The sequence below is a fragment of the Geotrypetes seraphini genome, chromosome 9 (assembly GCF_902459505.1).
Source record: "Geotrypetes seraphini chromosome 9, aGeoSer1.1, whole genome shotgun sequence".
Lineage (NCBI taxonomy): Eukaryota > Metazoa > Chordata > Amphibia > Gymnophiona > Dermophiidae > Geotrypetes > Geotrypetes seraphini.
Genome location: NC_047092.1, coordinates 169,734,794 through 169,756,277, shown reverse-complemented (window position 1 = coordinate 169,756,277; position 21,484 = coordinate 169,734,794). Strand labels below are relative to the sequence as shown.

Here is a 21,484-nt window from a genome sequence, read left to right as displayed (position 1 = left end):
ATATGTGAGCAACTTAATGGTTCATGAGCAATAATTGGATAGTAACAATCAATTATTGGCACCAATTAGGAGCTGGGTGAGCGTCTACCTGCATACTATTCTATAATCCCATAGCGTGCAATCCAAATGGGTATGTGACCATGGGAGGGGTACGAGCAGCTCAGGAGCATTCTGAAAATTTTGGGTGTAGTGTAATATAATACTGGGGATATGTGCCCAACTGAAGTGCCAGGACTAATGCCTGGTTCAAAGTTGGGTGAGGTATCACTGCTACACACTATTCTATAAAGGGCACTTAGCTGGGAGCCTCTTTTATAAAATAGCGCTGTCAATTTTTTTCCGGTGCTGATTTTTGAGCACCATTTACTGAATCTGGCCCTATGTTAACACGTTAAATGCACACGTGCATTCATAGTTCATAAAATGTGCATGTAAGTACCACTCCATTTGTGCTCCACCCAAACTCTCCCCTTGAACACGCTTACTCAAGTCATTTACAAGAAGCGCCTAATTCTACTACATGTACTTTTAAGCATGTAGCAAATTTGCAGAAGCCCCTTTTACATACATTAAACTGCACATTTTTATGTACAAAGCTGGTTTAAAAAATTACTTCCAGCAGGCCTAACTAAAAAAAAATAAATTTCTTCCTTTAGCACTACAGGATATTAGTACAGTCAACGATATTATCACTATTAGACTACTGCAATGCTCTACTTTCAGGTATCTCCGTGAAACTAATGAAAAAGGTCCAACTGATACAAAGCATTGCAGCAAAACATATGCTACAAATCAAGATTTGACCTAGTCACACCACTGCTTATACTGTAGATCTACATTGGTTACCGATAGAAAACAGAATAGAATTCTAAATACGCTGCGTAGCATTTAAAACACTATATTGTGATGTCCCTAATAACTTCCCCAGATTTACTGATCTATTGGGTAGATCTGCTGATCAACATAATTGTAACAACCTGACCCTATCATTCCCAGCTCTGAAAGCTGTAAAATACAAGACATCTTACCACAAATCATTCAACTACCAAATAGCAAAAGCCTGGAACTCATTTTCCATGCTAATTTGTACAACCACAATATATACACTGTTTCACAAATATCTAAGAACATGGTTTTTTTTTTTTTAAGAAACCCCTACCAGGGGTCCAAAGAGATTCAGATTGATAATACAAGTCACCCAAAATAAAGACAATATTAATGTTCAGACTGTATGTATAATTTGATAACAATTTGATAACTTTTTCTAGCATATATAATTCTGTATAGCATGTATAATTCTTTGTAACATGTTTAACTGTATACAGAATTCTGTGGAGCAATATACTGCTTGTAATCTGTCTATAACAGTGGTTCCCAATCCTCTGTCTAAATTCAAAAGTGTCTGGGATAGGCATGTGGGATATCTCGGAGAGAGAAAGAGATAATGGTTACTGCAGATGGGCAGACTGAATGAGCCATTTGGCCCTTATCTGCCATCATGTTTCTCTGTTACTTGTTACTATGTTACTAAAGTTCTATGACATCACAATGCAGCTTTAAAGAGCCTTAGCCTATAGGAAGAGGAAATGCAAATGTGAAGAGCCTTAGCCAATAGGGAGAGGAGGAGATAATGGTTACTGCAGATGGGCAGACCAGATGGGCCATTTGGCCTTTATCTGCCATCATGTTTCTATGTCCTGGGGGACCCCCAGCCAGTCGGGTTTTCAAGATATCCCTAATGAATATGCACGAAAGCGATTTGCATACCTGTCACTTCCATTATATGCAAATCTCTCTCGTGCATATTCATCGGGGATATCTTGAAAACCCGACTGGCTGGGGGTCCCCCCCAGGATAGGATTGGGTACCACTGGTCTAGAACTCTAATTAATGAAGATTTGGTGAGATTTAAGATTGCATAGAACATAACATATTTATTGAGGAGCTTTCAGGCACTCCTCAAACACTGAGAAAATAGGGTTAATATGTTGTTTGATTGAAACTTGTGTGTAATGTTGCATGACTGTATCCTCTATGTGCTGTCCTATATTTTTATGGTGTTCCTTTCTCTTATGTTATTGAATTTTTATTTTTATTATTGCTACGTAAATCGCTGTTGTTGTAAGATTTGGTGATTTATCAAATTTATTAAACAAAACATACGAAGGACGGAAGGAATGGTTCATTTTATTATAATTCTATAGTGTTGTCTGTATACAAACAACTATAAAAGTAAAATGAGACTAGTCAAAATAAATAATTTGAGGGCCCTTTTACTAAAATATGCTGAGAAAATAGCTTAGCTCATTTAACTCAGACATTCCAGCGGGCAAAGCTAATTTTTAATATGGCCCCAATATAGGGGTTTTCTTTCTTTTTGCAGGTTCTGCACTAATTTTTCCATTAGCCCGCCAATACCTGAAAAAATATTAAGAAGGGAGAACTTTCCATCTCCTGTTTAGGAGATACTAAGCGCTCTTGCGTTGTCTATATAATCCTGTTAACTGTTCTAATGCAAATGCACTAGCTAGATAATGCTTCCATATCCACTCCAGCCCTGATTCTCTAAACAGTGCCGTTGTCGGCGGCTGCCTTAAAAATGGCTGCTGATCGTGAGTCAGTCGCGTGACGTCGCTGTTTAGAGAATTACTCCTCTGGCAAAGGTAAGCACTGGAATGTGCATAATTGAGGCTCTTTCATTTGAAAGGAAACTCTGTAATGAGAGGGCATAGGATGAAGTTAAGAGGTGATAGGCTGAGGAAATACTTTTTTACAGAAAGGGTGGCAGATGCATAGAACAGTCTCCCGGAAAAGGTGGTGGAGACAGAGACTGTGTCTGAATTCAATAGGGCCTGGGATAGGCACGTGGGATCTCTCAGAGAGAGAAAGAGATAATGGCTACTTCGGAGTGGCAGCTCTATGGCATCACAATGCAGGTGCACAGAGTCTTAGCCTATAGGAAGAGGAGATGTAAATGTGAAGAGTCTTAGCCAATAGGGAGAGGAGGAGATAATGGTTACTGCAGATGGGCAGACTAGATGGGCCATTTGGTCTTTATCAGCCGTCATGTTTCTATGTGTTAGTAAAACAAAACCATTTAATCTGCTCTTTCTTTTTTTAAATATCTGTATTCATTTTAAAGCTAACAATAAGTGCAACATATTATACAAACATTTTATACTTTAAAAAGCACTTAAATTCTATCAAATTATATTTCATAACAAATACATGTCTCTCCCCCCCCCCCTTTTATACACACAAAAATTGCAATCAACAATAAAATAAATTAAAGGTATTTCCCCACCCTGGACGTGTATAATCAAAGGGCAAAATCAATAATCACTCCTTACAGAATTTTGTCAATGGTTCCCAAACCTCCTTAAATTTCATGTAATGTCCCAGTTGTATGGCAATCATAAGTTCCAGTTTAAAAGTGTGGCATAAAGATTCCCACCAGAAATTATAATTTAATCAGTCCCAGTTTTTCCAGTTCTTCCATCTTACTTCAGTGATCGTACATCCACAGTTATTTTCAATGAATCTTCATCCCTACCTTCACAGATTTCACATGGGGTTCCACAAGGATCTATTCTTTCACCTTTGCTTTTTAATATCTTTCTGGCACCACTAATGACATTATGCCAATCCGTAGGTTTTCATGTTTTTGCCTACGCCGATGATATACAGCTATTGCATCCATTAAATAATAATAATATAAATGAAATTTCGGCTATTAATGGAAAACTTGATCAAGTTCATCATTGGCTGGATAAAAACAGACTGGCTCTTAATATCAAAAAAACTAACGTTATGCTCTTTCCATGGAAGGATAGTTTTCCTCTTGTTACTCCTATTTCAATTCAAAACGTTCCCCTACAATCAGTCAAAAATACAAAAATTTTAGGGGTAATTTTCGATAATAAACTTACTTATCAGTAACATTGTGAAAACTACCTTTTATAGGTTACGCAAAATTTGCTCCATCTCTAAATTTCTTTGTCCCAAAGCACTTAATATACTGATTCACTCTTTGGTGATGTCTAAAATCGACTACTGCAATTCTTTATTTAAAGGAATTGCGTTACACGAAATAAAACGATTACAAATTATACAAAATGCATCAATTAAATTAATAACCAAGTCTAAAAAATTTGATCATGTAACACCACTTCTCAAAAATGCTCATTGGCTACCAGTCATTCACAGAATTACTTATAAACTATGTATAATTATTTTTAAAACCCTATATAACAAGACCCCTGCATTTTTATTTAGGTTTCTAATTCCATATACTGCAATGAGAATTTTACGATCTAGTGAACAAAATTTATTATCTATTCCCTCACTAAAAATTATTAATACGAGACGACAATTTATCTTTTCTTGTACTGCACCGCAGACTTGGAACGCCCTCCCTATTTTTTTACGGGAGGAGAAGGAGTTTGGGAAATTTAAAAATGAGTTAAAAACCTTCTTTTTCAAAGATGCCTTCGCAACCTAATTTTACTATTTTATTGTCTTATTTAACTTTGCTATACTTTTGTTAATTATTACCCCTTTGTATTTTCCCTTAATGTCTTTTCTTTACTTTAAGAATTGTATTTCTTCCCTCCTTACCCATTGTTTAGTAATGTTAAATTTAATGTAAATTAGCCCTATTTAAGTATTTGTACGTTTTGTTTTGTCCCCTAAACAAATGTGAATTTTAAAGTGTACATCGCTTAGAAATCCTGATTAAGCGATTAATCAAGTCACCTAATAAACTTGAAACTTGAAACTTGAAATAAGTTGTATGCTCTTTCAATGACTGTATCACACAGGGACATTTCCAAGGTTTACCAGACTCCTCAGATGTATGATTTACCTAAAAATTATTCAGTTATGCAGTAGGGGGAGTCTTTTGCAAGGGAAGGATGGAATTTTGGATCTTAAGGATGTATCTTACCCCCTCCAAAAGTAACTCCAGGTCTTTCTGGGTGGCACAGATAAAAATCTTGTACAAGTAAGCAGATGTTTGTCTACACACATCTGAAGCATGCTTTGCTTGAAAATCACTGGAATCCACCTTCTCTAATGAGATGCATGTTCCCTAGTTTATGAGACTTCTACATGATGCACAGACCACATTCATTAAAGGTTATCTTTGCAAATATGAAACCAATCAAAGGAGCTATTCTGTTTAATAGCAAGTAAATCCATGTTTAAAATATTTTGACTTCGGAGAGCAGCAGGAAATTGAACACCTCTGGGATCAATATGACTGTTTATCATTTTCTAAATGGACATTTGCTATGACAGTTTGTATTTCATTTTATTTCAGGGTTTATGGTCAGTATTTATCAGAAACTCAGGCAAATGGGTTTTTCCATTAGCAGGTCAATATAGAACTAGACCTCTGGTGGGGATGGTTAGAGGGACACTCTTAAGAACATAAGAATAGCTATCCAGGGACAGACCAATGATCCATCTAGCCCAGAATCCTGTTTCCACAGTGGCCAAAAACCTGGCACAGTACCTGGCAAAAACTTGGCACAGTGGCCAAAAACCTGGCACAGTACCTGGCAAAAACCCAAACAATAGCAAGATTCCATGCTACCGATCCCAGGGAAGCAGTGACTTCCTCCATACCTGTCTCAATAACAGGACTTTTGATTAGACATTTCAAATTTTTCCCAGATGTTTTACTAAAAATTCACCTGTATTACCCTATAACAGCATAAACAAGTTCACAACTATGATCCATTATAAATTGTACCAGTGCTGTGGGTACCTGAACATCCCACAGTGAAATCCTTCTCTGTGTCTGGAGTTTAGCACCCCCCAGCCATTCCAAAAAGTTGGCTCCTCTGCTCCAGACAGAAAAATCTAGTATTTATTGAACACAGTGGAAATATCTTGTAGTCTATTCCTTATAACCATCTGATTCTCATTACTGAATCATTCAGAAAACAAAGTATGCATGGTCACATTTTTATTTTTTAAGGTGCTTGTTTGAAAAAATAAATATGCTACAGTTGAGAATGATTATTCTTATACCAAAACCTCATTAGTCATATCCTTGTCAAAACTGCAAACAGTGTCAGATATTCTCAGAAAACACACCACTATAGGTATGGAACTCATCAGACCTTGTCAAAGGTCAGACTCATTAAGGGCTGAAAACGAAAACTTCAGTGTCTCCAGCAGATTTCCCTGCTGTACCAGAGCGTCATTCCTGAAAGCCAGAGCCAGCTAACCACCTCCTTCCCCTTCCTGTTCCCCAGACATTCAAATCAGCTCAAGAAGAGAGGGCAGCGATATGAATCGAATTCCCCGCAGACTGGACCTTGTAATAATGGAAGTGATTGAAACAGGCAGAGAGCTCTGTGTGCCTTGTTCGCTTTGCCATCATCTGACGTTAAACACCTCTTCTCTAAATGAAGCAATTAAGACTGTACCCCGCTACAAAACCAACACGCAGCTCTATGCGGCTTACAAAACTAAAAACGTAGAAAAGGAAAGAAACTCAATATTGTAGATAGTAAAGAGAATTTACTCGTACCAAGAAAGAAGATAGATGTGCCCACAGGGAGACAGGTGGGAATATTGGATGCGCTATAAACTTTTGGTGATGGTGTACCTTTGTATATATAGTCGGGCACCAAAATATCTAGCGGATCATATTTTAACATATGAATCACAATGTACGTTGCGTTCTGCGAATCATGCCGATTGATGTATCCCGACTGTGAAACAACTGAGGCTGAAAGAGTCTAGAGTCAGCATGCTTTCTTGCATGGATCTCCAAGAGTGGAATAGTCTTCCTCAATATATACGTTGAAAGGCAAGTTTAGGTAGTTTCAAAAAATTGTTAAACATCTGAACCATTTTTTGATTTGTACGTAGGCGCTGGTCATCTATTCTTTGAGATTTTATGCTGTTTGCTTTCAGAATTGTGCATGTGTTTTGATTAGGTGTGTGTTGATTATGTTAGTGCCATGTTGTAACCCGCCATGGGAAATGCGGGATATAAATAAAGAAAAGGTGAGTGCCGACCACCAATCCCAAAAATCCGATCATCGAGAAAGAGAAAAGGCCTGTTCAAAAAGTCAAGTTTTCAATAGGCCCTTGAATTTTTTGATTGATCCCTCCCCGCATGTAAGTTTGACAGTAATTTATTCCCAAGGAAGGGAGCTTCAAAAAAGAAAGCACAATTACATGTTGATTCCAATTATGTTCTTAATTGCACTGATCATGGACTGGTCAGGACCATCCTATAATCATTTAATGAACTAAGAATTCAGGCGGGGGAATAAGGTATAGTGAGGGATGACAAGTGATCTAGGGAATCCTGTTTAAAGGCTTTGAAAGCAAGTAGGAGTACTTTATACTGAACTCGATAGGCTACTGGAAGCCAATGGTACTGTTTTAACAGAGGTGTGACGTGAGCATTTGAACGTGAGTGCATAGTGGATTCGTCTGTTCATGGTGGCTTTGCCTGCATAGGAATCGATTGGCCCAAAGGTCCTTTGGTCATTGCTTCTTCTTTTTGGTTTGCCAACCTCATGGAAGTGTAATGAGACGTTTTGGATGAGATCGCTTCCTCGTTAACCCCCCTCTTTACAAAGCTGGGCTAGCGTTTTTAGCGCCAGCCGCTGCAGTAACAACTCCAACGCTCATAGAATTCCCATGAGCGTCCGAGCTGTTACAGCCGAACCGGCGCTAAAAACGCTAGTGCGGCTTTGTAAAGGAGGGGGTAAATCACAGGAGAAAATACTGCTACAAAATGTTGCTTTGTTTACAGGTATGTTTTGTTTTTTTCATCTACGTATGTTAATCACAAGAGGTGACAAAATAAAATAGAAACATAGAAACATGATGGCAGATAAGGACCAAATGACCCGTCTAGTCTTCCCATCTGCAGCATCCACTATCTCCCCCTCTCCCTATTGACTAAGGCTCTTTATACCTGCATTGTGATGTCATAGAACTTTATGGTTATAGAAACATTAACATGATGGCAGATAAAGGCCAAATGGCCCATCTAGTCTGACCATCTGCAGTAACCATTATCTCTTCCTCTCCCTATTGGCTAAGGCTCTTAACATTTGCATCTCCTCTTCCTATAGGCTAAGGCTCTGTGCACCTGCATTGTGAGGTCATAGAGCTGCCCATCCGCAGTAACCATTATCTCTTCCTCTCTCCGAGAGATCCCACGTGCCTATCCCAGGCCCTCTTGAATTCAGACACAGTCTCTGTCTCCACCAACTCTTCCGGGAGACTGTTCCAAACATCAACTACCCTTTCTGTATAAAAGTATTTCCTTAGATTACTCCAGAACCTATCACCTCTTAACTTCATCCTATGCCCTCTCATTGTAGAGTTTCCTTACAAATGAAAGAGACTCGACTCATGCGTATTTACATTACGTAGGTATTTAAACATCTCTATCATATCTCCCGCTCCCGCCTTTTCTCCAAAGTATACAGATTGAGATCTTTAAGGCTGTCCCCAAACGCCTTATGATGATGACCACATGTATGTTACACAATATTCTAAATGAGGTCTCACCAAAGTTTTATAGAGGGGCATCAATGCCTCCTTTTTCCTACTGGCCATACCTCTCCCTATGCAACCTAGCATCCTTCTAGCTTTCGCCATCACTTTTTCAACCTGTTTGGCCACCTTAATATCATCACATACAATCACACCCAAGTTCCGCTCTTCTGTCGTGCACATAAGCTCTTCACTCCCTAATCTGTACCGTTCCTTTGGGTGTTTGCAGCCCAAATGCATGACCTTGCATTTTTTAGCCTTAAATTTTAGCTGACAAATTTCAGACCATTCTTCAAGCTTCGCCAGGTCTTTCTTCATGTTCTTCACACCACCCGGCATGTCTACTCTATTACAGATTTTGGCATCATCCGCAGAGAGGCAAATCTTACCCGACAACCTGATTGAAGTATCTTTGGAACAAACAAGATGGTAGTAAGGCCCGTGAAGGGACATGATTGGCAAATAAATAGCTTCGTTAAAGATACGGTAAACAGAGGCCACCGAGTTTACTGGCTGGTTTAAGAGGTCCTTTACCTGCTAACAAAAATATGTTTTTGGGACTTGAAGATGCCAAAACTAAACCCCCCGGTCTTTTACAAAACCACAAAATCAGTTTTTAGCGCAAGATAGTGCGTTGAATGCTCTGTGCTAAAAAAACGTTTTTTGCGGTTTTGTGAAAGGGTGGGGGGTTCAATACATTGAAATAGCTTTGTTGGGGTTCCCCACATATATTTGTCTCATGCGTACAGACATTTCAGTTACTGCAAACCTCTGTGAAGATAGAATAAGAACATAAGAACATAAGAAGTTGCCACCACTGGGTCAGACCAGAGGTCCATCATGCCCAGCGGTCCGCTCCCGCGGCGGCCCATCAGGTCTGTGACCTGTGAAGTGGTTCCTGACCATTTCTGTAACCTACCTCTACATCTATCTGTAACCCTCAATCCCCTCATCCTTTAGGAACCTATCTAAACCTTCCTTGAAACCCTGTAGTGTGCTCTGGCCTATCACAACCTCCGGAAGCGCGTTCCATGTGTCCACCACCCTCTGGGTAAAAAAGAACTTCCTTGTGGGACAGATTCTTCAGACTGTGGGGAACCACAAGTACAAGGGGTCACTCGGAGAAATTGAGAGGGGACAGGTTTAGAACAAATGCGAAAGCATTATGCACCCCAGAATGCAAATTCTGATGTGGCAGAACTGCTCAGAGAAAATGTCTTGAAATCTCCAGCTAAGTTACCTCCGTGATATCCCTGCCTCATGCATTTTACTGGTAGGATTTATATGCTGAGGTAGGTTTTAGACAGACTCATACAATAGTAAATCAGGTTGATTTTTTTTTTTTAGTCCAGGGCAAATTGAATTTTGCAGTTTCTTGGCTTTGTGTCCCTCAGCGCAGAGATACTAATGATTTACTTTGTCAGTGGCCTGCATTCTCTACCCTCACCTGCCAGTCTCCTGGTCAGCAACTGGTAAACCCTCACATCCTGATTGTGAATCTGTGATTGATGCACTTGGCCTAGAACTTCCCTGCTACCCATTCAGGAAACAGGAGGGTTGTAGAGATAGCACTCAGCTTTCTTTCACAGCCCCCGTTTCCGAACTCTAATCACCTTCTGCTGTGGGAAAGAGATGAGATGTGGCCTAAAAAACAGATCATTGTCCGCCTCCTAGATTAATGCAGAGAAAGCAGTATTGTCTATTGAATGGATAAACCTTCCTGCTGTCACTCAAAACCTAAATTCAACGCTACTTCATTTTCTAAGAGGCTTATCTTCCTTGAATAGACCCTTGGAGCTCAACTAAGAGGCAATGTAATGAAGCATGTTTTTTTCTTAAGTGAGAAGCCTGCTGTAAAGAAGGGGAGAGCACTGGGCAGCTGTTCTGAAGGGTCTCTGCAGACACTTGAAAGACTTGTCATTTATCTAGTCTTGCATGACATCAAATGATAGAAGATCAAGTTTATACTCTGCTGGGAGACTCACAAGGGTTTCGTCTGTTAAACAATAGTTGAGTTTTTTTAAACACATGCTCCCTTACCACTGAAAGGAAATGGGAAAACAGTTTGATTAACAGAAATAAAAATTATATTTTCTCAAGTTTAAAAACTCAGACTGAAGATACAGCATGCGGTGTTTCTCATAGGAGAATGGTATGCCTCCTACCTTCCAAAGGTGGAAGGAAGACCCTTATCTCACCCAGAAGTTGTGGAAATCTAATTCTGTGACTCCCCTGCCCCAGGAAAGGGGAAGAAATTCCTCCCCAAGCAACAAATACGCAGATCATCGAGAGGACTAATCAATACAACTATAAAAATACACCTCAGAAAATTCTCCCAATTTTTAATTTTTTAAAATTTTTACTGATATTCCTAGTCGTGAAGGGAACGACTTTAATAAACACTTAGGGGGCCTTTTACTAAGGTGTGTTAGCCAATTTAGCACACGCTAAATGTTAACGCATCCATAGAATATAATGGGCACATTAGCATTTGGCGGGCGCTAAATCGGCTAGCATGCCTTAGTATAAGACCCCCCTTATTGTAGGAGGAAAAAAAGCCTCAGATCCCCATACGCCATCAGAACTTATCTTGCAGGCAGTATTGGTAAGGGAAACTATTTCACCGGCTAAAAAAAACCTCCTTTTTTTAGCGCGAGTCCATGCATACATTCATAAATCCACGGTTCGAGTTGCAGAACAATGATACTTCACTAATGTGTCGTTTGTACAGTTCAAAGTGTGCCAGGAACAAGTTGTACTTATCTTTATATTCTTAATATTGTTCTCTCCCCCCCTTTTTACAAAACTGCAAAAGCGGTTTTTAGCACCGGCTGGCGCGCTGAATACTCTGCGCTGCTCCTGACGCTCATAGAGTTCGGAAGCAGTACAGAGCATTCAGCATGCTGGCCTGCGCTAAAAAACGCTTTCACAATTTTGTAAAAGGGGAGGCTCTAATAACTTGTTGTTGATACGTGTGGGGTTTCCCCTCTAATTTTAAGATTGTGTGTGACCCTATTTTTTTAAGTTATGTTAACTGCTTAGGGGGGAAGCTATTAACTTGGGCTACTGTTAAAACAGGGTTGTTTTTTTTTCTATGCTTGTATCTTCTTTAAGGCCTGTCCTATTTTTTTTATGGCTTTCCTTTCTCTCATATTTATTGAATTTTATTGTTATGTTCACAATCTGATAAGTGCGGTAGTCAGGAATTGCTTTCATAAACTGCGAATGATTAGATCTCTAGCTAGTCTCCTGGAGCCCGCTTCCTTAAATATCTTAGTGCATTCACTTGTTATCTCGAAAATAGACTACTGCAACTCTCTATATGAAGGAATACTACAAAAAGAAATTTGACGACTTCAACTAATTCAAAATACCTCTATAAAAATAATCATTAACTCTAAAAATAAAAATATGACCGCGTCACCTCTTTACTTAAACATGCCCACTGGCTCCCCATTCCTTGTTGAATTACTTTCAAAATTGCATTGCTCACATTCAAAACTCTTAAATCTAGAGAACCGACCTTCATTGATAAACTACTCATTCCTCACGCACCCACCAGAACTCTCCAGATCTTCATCCCAAAATCTACTCTTCGTTCCCTCTCTTAAGACTTTTTGCACCCGCCATATAACCTGCTTTGCTGTTACTGCTCCCCTTATTTGGAACTCCCTCCCCTCCCCCCCATATCAGGGAAGAATCAAATTTAAATAAATTTAAAGGTTCTTTATAAGGGTTTCTTATTTAGAGATGCCTTTGAGCACTAACAGAAGTACTCCTTCTTTGTTCTCTCTTTTTTGAATTTCAAGGCAGTATGAACAATACCCCCCTCCTGTCTTATCCTTCTCCATTTTCTTAATCTCTCCCTCTTGTATCTCGTTAATCTGTCCTGTCTTAAGTTACTTTGTTGTTATTGAACCCCCCTGATTTTATTATATTATGTACAATCGTTTAGAATTAAGATAGGCGATATATCTAATGTTCATTAAACCTGAAACTTGAAACTTGATGTAAAACCACTGAGAACTATTGTAAGGTTTGGCGGGATATCAAATTTACATAAACATAAACATTTGACTACAAATCATGCTATACTTCTCCCTCCGTATTCACTGTGATAGGGGATTAACAGACCCGTGAATACAGAAAAACCGCAAATCACTTTTTCATATGTTATTCGCTGTTTTCTATTAAAAACCATCGTGAATATGATGAAACCGCGAATCACATGGTGGGGAGACCTGGCCTGTTCCTGAAGGAGAGGCAAAACACGGTGAAGAAAGTGCCGGGAATCGGTGAAGAAAGTGCCCGGAATCAGCGATTTCTCTATGCAAGCTGACATAATTTTTTGGGGGGAGGAGCCAGCAAGCTAAAAACCGCAAATAATCGAAACCACGATTGCTGAAACCGCAAATACGGAGGGAGAAGTGTATTTTATGCCGCGAGATTGTTAACATAACCCGACTTATTGGTAGCCCGCCATAACTTCCCCATAAATGCAGGAATTACCAGATTAAAATGGGGGGGGGGGGGGGAGGGGAGGAGTGTTATCAACATGGGTACTGTTAAATTGGATTATTTTAAGACAAGCGGTGCTGTTTTAGCACAGGGTCTCATTGCATAAAATGGGACCCTATGCGAAAATAGCATGATGAGATAAAATGCCCTGTTTCTGCGAACAGGTCCTATAACCCCTTTCCTCCTGCAACTACTCCTTTCCCCCTCTCACACCGCTCCTACTGCTCTCCCCCCTTCCTCCTCCCCCTATACTTGGTCTCCTCTCTCGTTTTCTCTTACCTTCCATCCCTACCTTCGATGCTGCTTGTACTTTTGATAAAACTCCGTTAAAGCGTCCCCACGCTCCCTTCTTCGTTGCTTGTAACTTTGCCAAAATTTTGTAAATCCGTGTGTCATCCGTGTGTAATTAACGGATGTGAACCGCCTAGAACTTCTTGGGTATGGCGGTATACAAGAATAAATTATTATTATTATTGTTTTAATGGAAGCCCATGTTGATAACTTCCCCCTTTTAGTTGTGGGCTGGTTAACAATTAACATGTCGCCTTAACAGTGTGTAATGATTTCAGCTTTAACTGCCTAACACGGAAGGGGTGGAGTGGGTAGGGAATGTGTCTTACAATTAATGCTGATGGAGTTAATACATATTATGGCATCACATTATAGCACTGGGTACAACCTTTTCGATCTTAACCGCACACCCTTAAAAATCTGCTCACCTCGGGGGGGTGAGCGGGATCCGTGAGGTCCGCTGGAGTCAAAACAAAGGTCTGTGGAGGGAACGGGATCTGTGCGGTCCACAGGAGTTTAAAAAAACGTGGATCTCTGTGGACCCCCCACGCCACGGCCACATTCTTTTTAAGGCCATGCGCTTTTAGTTCTGTGGGGCCCGTGAGATCCTCTTTACAACATCTGCCTTGGCTGGCTTCTTTTCTGTTGGTGGTTGGGATTGCTGGTACTGAATGCTGGCATCTCACCCTAGTTGTCCCTTTTTGCTGTGTCCAGCTTTTGCCTCCCAGTGTCCCAAATGCCTTCTACCTGGAGGCCCCATGGATCCCGCGGAGCTAAAGTGCATGGCCTTAAAAAGAAAGCGGGGTCTGCGGAGATCCTAGTTTTAATTCCTGTGGACCTTACGGATCCCATTCACTCCACGGCCCCTTGTTTTAAGTCCGGCGGACCTCACGGATCCCGCTCACCCCTGAGGTGAGCAGATTTTTAAGGGCATGCAGTTAAGATCCATGAGGTCCACGGGGGTCTGCGTTTTACCCAGCCCCGCTATTTGGGGCGGCAGTCTTGAAGAGGTGAATATTTGTGAGCAGGAGTGGAGGTGGAACAGACTCTCATAATGGAAAGTATGCACAGGGTCTTCTGATTATTCATGTATTTATCTGTGCACAGCTGACACCTCTCTAACACTGCACAGTGCTCTGTCTCAAGCAATAGCTGAGATAAATCCAAGATAATATTTATAGTTTGTCACGATGTGCTGTCTCATGTCGGAAGACTTGGGCATTCCCCGGCTTTTTTTCCCCTCTCTGCACGGAGACACCTGCATCCGTGCAATTGCATCGAAGCGAGCCACGAAGCCCTTTAGTATTTCCCCTTATCTCCAGCTGGACAGGACCCCTCTTCCCAAGTGCCAAGAGTCTTGAGAATTCGGGCTGTTGTGTTTGTTTAAGACCGGTTACGACAATGCAGGGCCCGTTTTTACAGCTCCTCTGTTTTTGCACAAGTTACTCGCCGTGGGTTCTCTGATTAGCTCATTAGCAAGAGGGCCGGAAGGAAGACAATCAGTTTTCATCTGATTCATCGCTTCTGTTCCGTGCTCACAAGATTTGGTCAGCCCCTGCCTGCGAGTCCCAACGGGGGGAATTTTGCAAATTCAAGGATGCACTTAAAAAGGCATTTGCAAATTATTTAAGCAAATTATTTAAGACCGTCCTCTTTTGAGTTTTCGTTACTTTAATGTTTCTGAGAATTTTATTTCGGATAACTGAGAAAGCTTCATTACCTACATAATAACATATAATTACTTTAAGCAAAGTGTATGAAATGGAAGCCATAAACAAGATAGAGCTTATATCTTTGAACATCTCTAGTGTTCATTTTTTTTCTTTTTTTTTGTTAAATGGAAAGGATGCATTCCATTCTTTTGACCTTGAATTCTTTTTAACCTATAGTCTCTCTACCACCCCTGCTTTGGAAGTGTTATTTCTGGGACCATCCAATTACCATTTCTATCAGGTCTTCTAAAAGATTATGCTTTTTGGGTGTTCCTCTGTAGATGTCTTTCCAGTGGCTTCACTTGATGAATGTGACAACTTTTGTGCTGTCATTCCCCCTCATTGAATTTTCAAGATTTTTTTTAAAATAAATACAGCCAGGAAGACCCAAAGGCAAGCGATTCAATGGCTGCTAAATCTTTCAAGGTTACGACTTAACCTCCGTTCTCCCTAATTCAACTTCAACCTTCAGTCTGAAGCCAATCGAGAATATCAGATGATACTTAAACAAAGAAGGATTTCTGATATTCAGGTACAGGCCTCTCTTCAGTAGGATTGCAAATTCTTTGTGTGAAGGAAAGTCGGTTTTGCTCTAAAGTACTGTCACAAGAAGTGAAATTACCATTTGCTTAGAATGACACCATTCATCATTGTCAGATTAGTAAGCATTGTAAGTAGCTAGGCCTCTTCAAATTAATGCCTTGGTCTCCATCGGCTAAATTTCCCAAATCCTTGAGGATGGGTCATATAAAAACTCATCGTACCATTTTAATTTATCAATTCTGCACGAAAAGAAGCTTTGCTTTGCCGTTGCGGTTTTATTTACAGTCTAATTCTAAAAGAAAAAGAAATAAGATATGAAAATAAGTTGGACAATAAGATAAATCTCTCCGTGAAATCATTGGATCAACTGAGTGCTATAGCTAACCCTCCATAATTCATTTCTAGGTCAGCTCCAGGGATTAACCGTGACGTATTTAGAAATTCATTTACTTTACTTTTGCTGTTTGTTATGCATAAGGGTAATGCTGTCCCCAAGGCTTTTCAGGTAGCCCTCAAAACTTGACAACATTTTCTGTCTCTAAGGCCTAAGCCAAGATTAATTTTCAAATAAGCAGCATAAAAATGTATAGCGTTGTATAAATTTGAATACAAAATGCATTTGTTTGGACTGCCTGTGCACTGTATCTTGAGCCGAAAATCATAAAACAACATTGAAATTAATGGCCTTCCTCTCATTGAGAACATCACAAAAGTTTTTAATAAAAAATAACATAATGTACTGCATTTTATACTTTGAACTTTAAAAAGAAAAGTTATTTTTTTAAATCAGGGTTGGCTTAACTATTGGACATTCTAGGCCAGTGTTCTTCAATGCAAGGCCTGGGGACCAATGACAATCCTCAAAGACCTCTGTGGCAGCCTCCTTTATCTTTCTGGGTTTTTTTTCTGCTATTTTTCCTCTTTACCCAGGCTCAGGACAGAAAGGGAAAAGCGGGTGGGGTGGGAGGAACCACATGCTTGAAGGACAAGGCATTTCTCAGGAGATTAAAGGATGCATTTGTAAATACTCACGACCTTGAGGATACCCTCCAATGGAGTTTGAAGGTGGACTGATGGGGATGGATGTCATTGATGCATACTGGTCAGCAGTGTCATGGCTCCACATGGAAATATATTTGGCAGCTCTCCCTCAGTTCCTTAGAATCTACAGTGGTACAGTGGTTAAAGCTGCAGCCTCAGCACCCCGGGGTTGTGGGTTCAAACCCACACTGCTCTCGGGTACATTAAATAGATTGTGAACCTGCCAGGACAGACAGGGAAAATGTTTGAGTATCTGAATAAAGTCATGTAAAACTGCTCTGAGCTCCCTTAGAAGAATGACATAGAAAACTGAATAAATAAATAGTGTGAAAAACTTCAGTCTCAGGAGACCAAGATGGCGATGGAGTAAGACATGTTGGAGGAGGCTCCCAGATCGCTAACAAAAACTAAGTTTCTTCATTTAAAAATCTTCGGAAAGAATGCCAGAGCGAAGAGGGAAATTCCTCCTGGTTCCCCTGTAGACTCCTCGCCATGATAAACAGCAATTACCACCTGCACCGTACCTGTTAATCTGGGCGGATCTGCTGTTGGGGGTGGTAAGACGCTCGACTTGGACAACAAAGTTTTGTTGAGCCCACTGGGACCAGTTGCCCTGCCACCTTCTGGAATCATCCAGGAATCGACGACATTACAGAAGGAGGCATCGGGTGATGTTTTGCCGGCTTCACCTTCGACCCCGGAAGAGATTCGATCTGAGCTGAGTGCCTAGTATGGGGCCTCCTCTGGTGGAGGAGCCAGTTCCCAAGCAGTGTTTGGCAATGGCCGGGCAGTGGAGGAGCTTGGTGATGGTTTGTCTACAGCAAATTTTTCATTTGTGGCGTCTCTTAAACCGCTAGTGAAGCCAGCCATTGTGAACATGGAAGCATTATGGGTGTCATTGAGAATTTACGTCAGGTATGCTTCCTGTTTATTTCCTGTACTACAAATTTGTCCAAACCGATTAGAAATTTGGAGGAAAAAGTTCAACAGAATGGACTCTATTGAAAAAAATGGTTTCTGATGTGAAAGTTCTATCTAATCAACATTTAGGGGACAAAAACTTGTTAATAAGCCAAATTTGTCTTGAGGTTCAGAAAGCTTCTCAGTGTGTCCTTGTGCAGGAGAATGCTTACAAAGTGCCGACCCGCTGGTATCTTACTCCTGACCGGTTGCACAGCATGTATCCACAAACTAGTGATATCTGTTGGAGATGTGGCGGGGACAGGGGCTCTTATTTTCATATTTGGTGGGGTTGTCCAGATATTTGGGTGTTTTGGTTACATGTCACTTCCACCTTGACCGCTTAGATCCAGGATCCGGTTCAATTTTTGCCCCACAGTTGTCTTCTGGGTCTGCATAATGTCCGTACTGGCCCTTGGCAGACCAAGTTGGTTCGTTTGGGCTTGGCTGCTGCTAAATGTCTCATAGCTGGTCAGTGGAAGTAGAGCAGCTCCAACGGGGGAGGCCTGGAATCTCAAATGATGTAAGCTGGCGCAAATGGAGCGCAATGCAGCTCAGCATTATGGTTACTATGAGAAACAGGAGTGGACCTGGAAGAAAATCTTTGCTCTTCTTTGATCCTTTATTCTTTAGGGTTGTGTGAAGGGGCTGGGTTTGGGGAAGGGGAGGGGGGTGGAGTTCTGGGGGGGCATGCTGAACGACATCCTGCATGTTTCTCATTTTGGATTAATGCTGGGGTGGGAGGGTTTGGGGATTCTTTTCAGGGGGGATAGGGGTGGGTGGGGTGTGTTTTCTGGGATTTGGGGTGACTGTGATACGGCTTGCCGTCTAGGGCTAGTGAGGCGTAAACATTTTTGTATTAGTTCAGTGAGGTCTTGCATAGGGAATCCTATTTGCTGTATACACTTCTCCCTCCATATTCACGGTTTCAGAAATCGCGGTTTTGATTATTCACGGTATTTAGCTTGCTGGCTCCTGTCCCCAAATTATGTCAGCTTGCATAGAGAAATGCTGATTCAAAGCGTTTACAGAGAAAAATCGCCGATTCCCGGCACTTTCTTCACCGTGTTTTGCCTCTCCTTCAGGAACAGGCCAGGTCTCCCAACATGTTATTCGCGGTTTCATCATATTCACGATGGTTTTTAATAGAAAACAGCAAATAATATATGAAAAAGTTATTTGTGGTTTTTCTGTATTCGCAGGTCTGTTAATCCCCCATCACAGCGAATACGGAGGAGAAGTGTATTGTTGTATCGCTCAATTTTGTTTTGTTTTATGCACTCTTTAATAAAAATTTTAATAAACATTTAACCCCCCCCCCAAAAAAAAACTTGTTAATAAGGAAGATTGAAAATCTGGATAATGCAATTAGGAATCTTAATTTAAGACTTCTTAATTTTCCAGTCTCCAGACTACAATCTCCTAAGGATTTATTTCAATTGATCTTGACCTCTGTTTTGAAATATTCAGAAACCAATATGCCACGTAGCCAAAAGTGAAGAAGAAATGGCAGAAGAATCTGGTGTGTTGGATCTTACTGGGATTCTAGAATCATCTCAACTGGAGATTACAGGTAGAGCCACCTTACTAGTAACATTTGAGTTTATACAGGATAAAGAGGCGATTCTACGATTATTTTATAGATCTGAGAATGTTGTTTTCTTTGGACTCTTTCCTGGTCTCTTTCCAACTATTCCATAGACACCTGAAAACTTGGCTATTTTCAAAAATGTAAATTTCCACTTCCCCCTACTACCAACTCCCACTGTACTTCCTTTTTAATTTATGTAAACCGTGTCGAGCTCTATATTTATAGAGAAGATGCGGTATATAAGCTTAAGATTTAGTTTAGTTTAGACTCAAAATTGCAGTATTTCCTGATGTTTCTAAATGGACGCAAACCAGACGTAAGAAATTTCTGACTTTACGTCAATCAGTTTTGAATTTGGGAGCTACCTTTCAACTGCACCTTCCATGTAAATGTATTCTTTATCAAAATAATAGATGTGGAGGTTCTGGAATGTCAGTGCAATAGAATGGCTGGCTGATTGAAGAGCTCCTCATACTCAGCAGTTATTTTTGAATATATTATTAGTTTATTTAAAAAAAAAAATTTAAAGAAAGTGCTGAAATGGCTTCATTAAAACAAACAAAACTAGAAAATTCTTTTTCTACCGGAGTTAAAGCAAAGAGATTGAAGCCTGAGTCAGTAATAGCTGCTCAAGTTCCCTTACCGAAAGAGAGTGCAGATCCTGTATCGGTGGATATTCTGGAGGAACTTCGGGTGATTAAATCAATGTTAAAAGATAACGCAGAAAATATGGCAGCTATGAGAGAGGAGATTTCTACTGTTACTAAGCAGCTGGAGATATCTAATCGAAGGGTGGATCAGTTAGAGTCCCGCATTGAGAAAATGGAAGTGGACCAGAGGCAGTGCAAAAAAAGATCACGCTGAGCTTAAGGACCTGCAAAAACGTATGGAAGCTTATAGGTTAAGAAGGGATTTAAAATTTTTATTGTAATATTTCTGATGTTAATAGTGTATTTTCATATAGTTGTTTTTTTTTTTTTCGATTTTTCAAATGTATACATTGTCAAGTTCAAAATATCAATAAAGAAATTAAAAAAAAAAAATAATAGATCTGCGTTCTATGAACTAGATCAATTACAGTTCTTTTTGGAATGCAAAGCTGTCTTAAGGACAGCTGATAATAATGCTTAACATTTCTGGTAATTTTGAATTAGATTAACACTTTGATCTCTGCATTTCTTCATAAATGTAAATTTTTCATATGTAATTTCAACTTCTCTTGGAGTGGTCTATATTAAGATATCATAAATTGCAGAGAAGATTTCTTTAGATCCAGCTATTTTCAGCTGCCACTGCTCCAAATAACCACGTTTTGTGGTTTTCCGGTCTATGAGGGGGAGGAGCTATAATCCATCATAGTTTTAATTATACTTTGATGGTCATTTTTGAAAACTTGTTAGCGATTTGCATGTGTAAATTCTAGTTTGTACGGAATCTATCCCCTTTTAACTTTAGAGAGTGCCCTCTTGTTCTCTCTATCTTGGAGAGGGTAAACAACCTGTCTTTATCTACTAAGTCTATTCCCTTCATTATCTTGAATGTTTCGATCATGTCCCCTCTCAGTCTCCTCTTTTCTCTAATCTCTCACTGTATGGGAACTTCTCCAGCCCCTTAACCTTTTTGTCACTCTTCTCTGGACCCTCTCGAATAGTACCGTGTCCTTCTTCATGTACGGCGACCAGTGCTGGATGCAGTATTCCAGGTGGGGGCATACCACGGCCTGGTACAGCGGCATAATAACCTTCTCCAATCTGTTTGTGATCCCCTTCTTAATCATTCCTAGCATTCTGTTCGCCCTTTTCACTGCTGCCACGCATTGCGCAGAAGGCTTCGTTGACTTGTCGACCAGTACTCCCAAGTCTCTTTCCTGGGGGGGTCTCTCCAAGTACCGCACCTGACATCCTGCATGCATCACCTTACACTTATCCACGTTAAACCTCTTTTGCCATGTAGCGGCCCATTTCTCGAGCATGTTTATGTCACGTTGCAGGTCTTCGCAATCCTTCTGTGTCTTCACTACACTGAATAACTTTGTATCGTCTGCAAATTTAATCACCTCGCTCATTGTACCAATTTCCAGGTCATTTATAAATATGTTGAAGAGCACGGGTCCAAGCACCGAACCCTGCGGCACTCCACTGGTGACGCTTTTCCAGTCCGAGTATTGTCCATTTACCCACACTCTCTGTTTCCTATCCACCAACCAGTTTTTAATCCATGTGAGTATTTCACCCTCAATTCCATGTCTCGCAATTTTTCGAAGTAGTCGTTCATGCGGGACTTTTTCGAACGC

At 40.4% G+C, this 21,484-nt stretch overlaps 1 protein-coding gene across 3 annotated transcripts in view; it reads left to right on the top strand.

Moving 5' to 3' along the window:
- The window catches only part of MECOM (MDS1 and EVI1 complex locus), a 759,237-nt gene that overhangs the window by 95,096 nt on the left and 642,657 nt on the right, over positions 1–21,484 (top strand). The window contains exon 1 of one of the 3 annotated variants that reach the window (XM_033957746.1): positions 19,077–19,173. The exons of 1 other annotated variant lie outside the window; for it this stretch is intronic. In XM_033957746.1, the coding sequence (XP_033813637.1) occupies positions 19,107–19,173 (67 nt within the window). In that variant the 5' untranslated portion in view covers positions 19,077–19,106. Of the gene's footprint in view, positions 1–19,076; positions 19,174–21,484 lie in introns of those variants that run through there. One more of the 3 variants, XM_033957745.1, reaches the window with a different exon arrangement.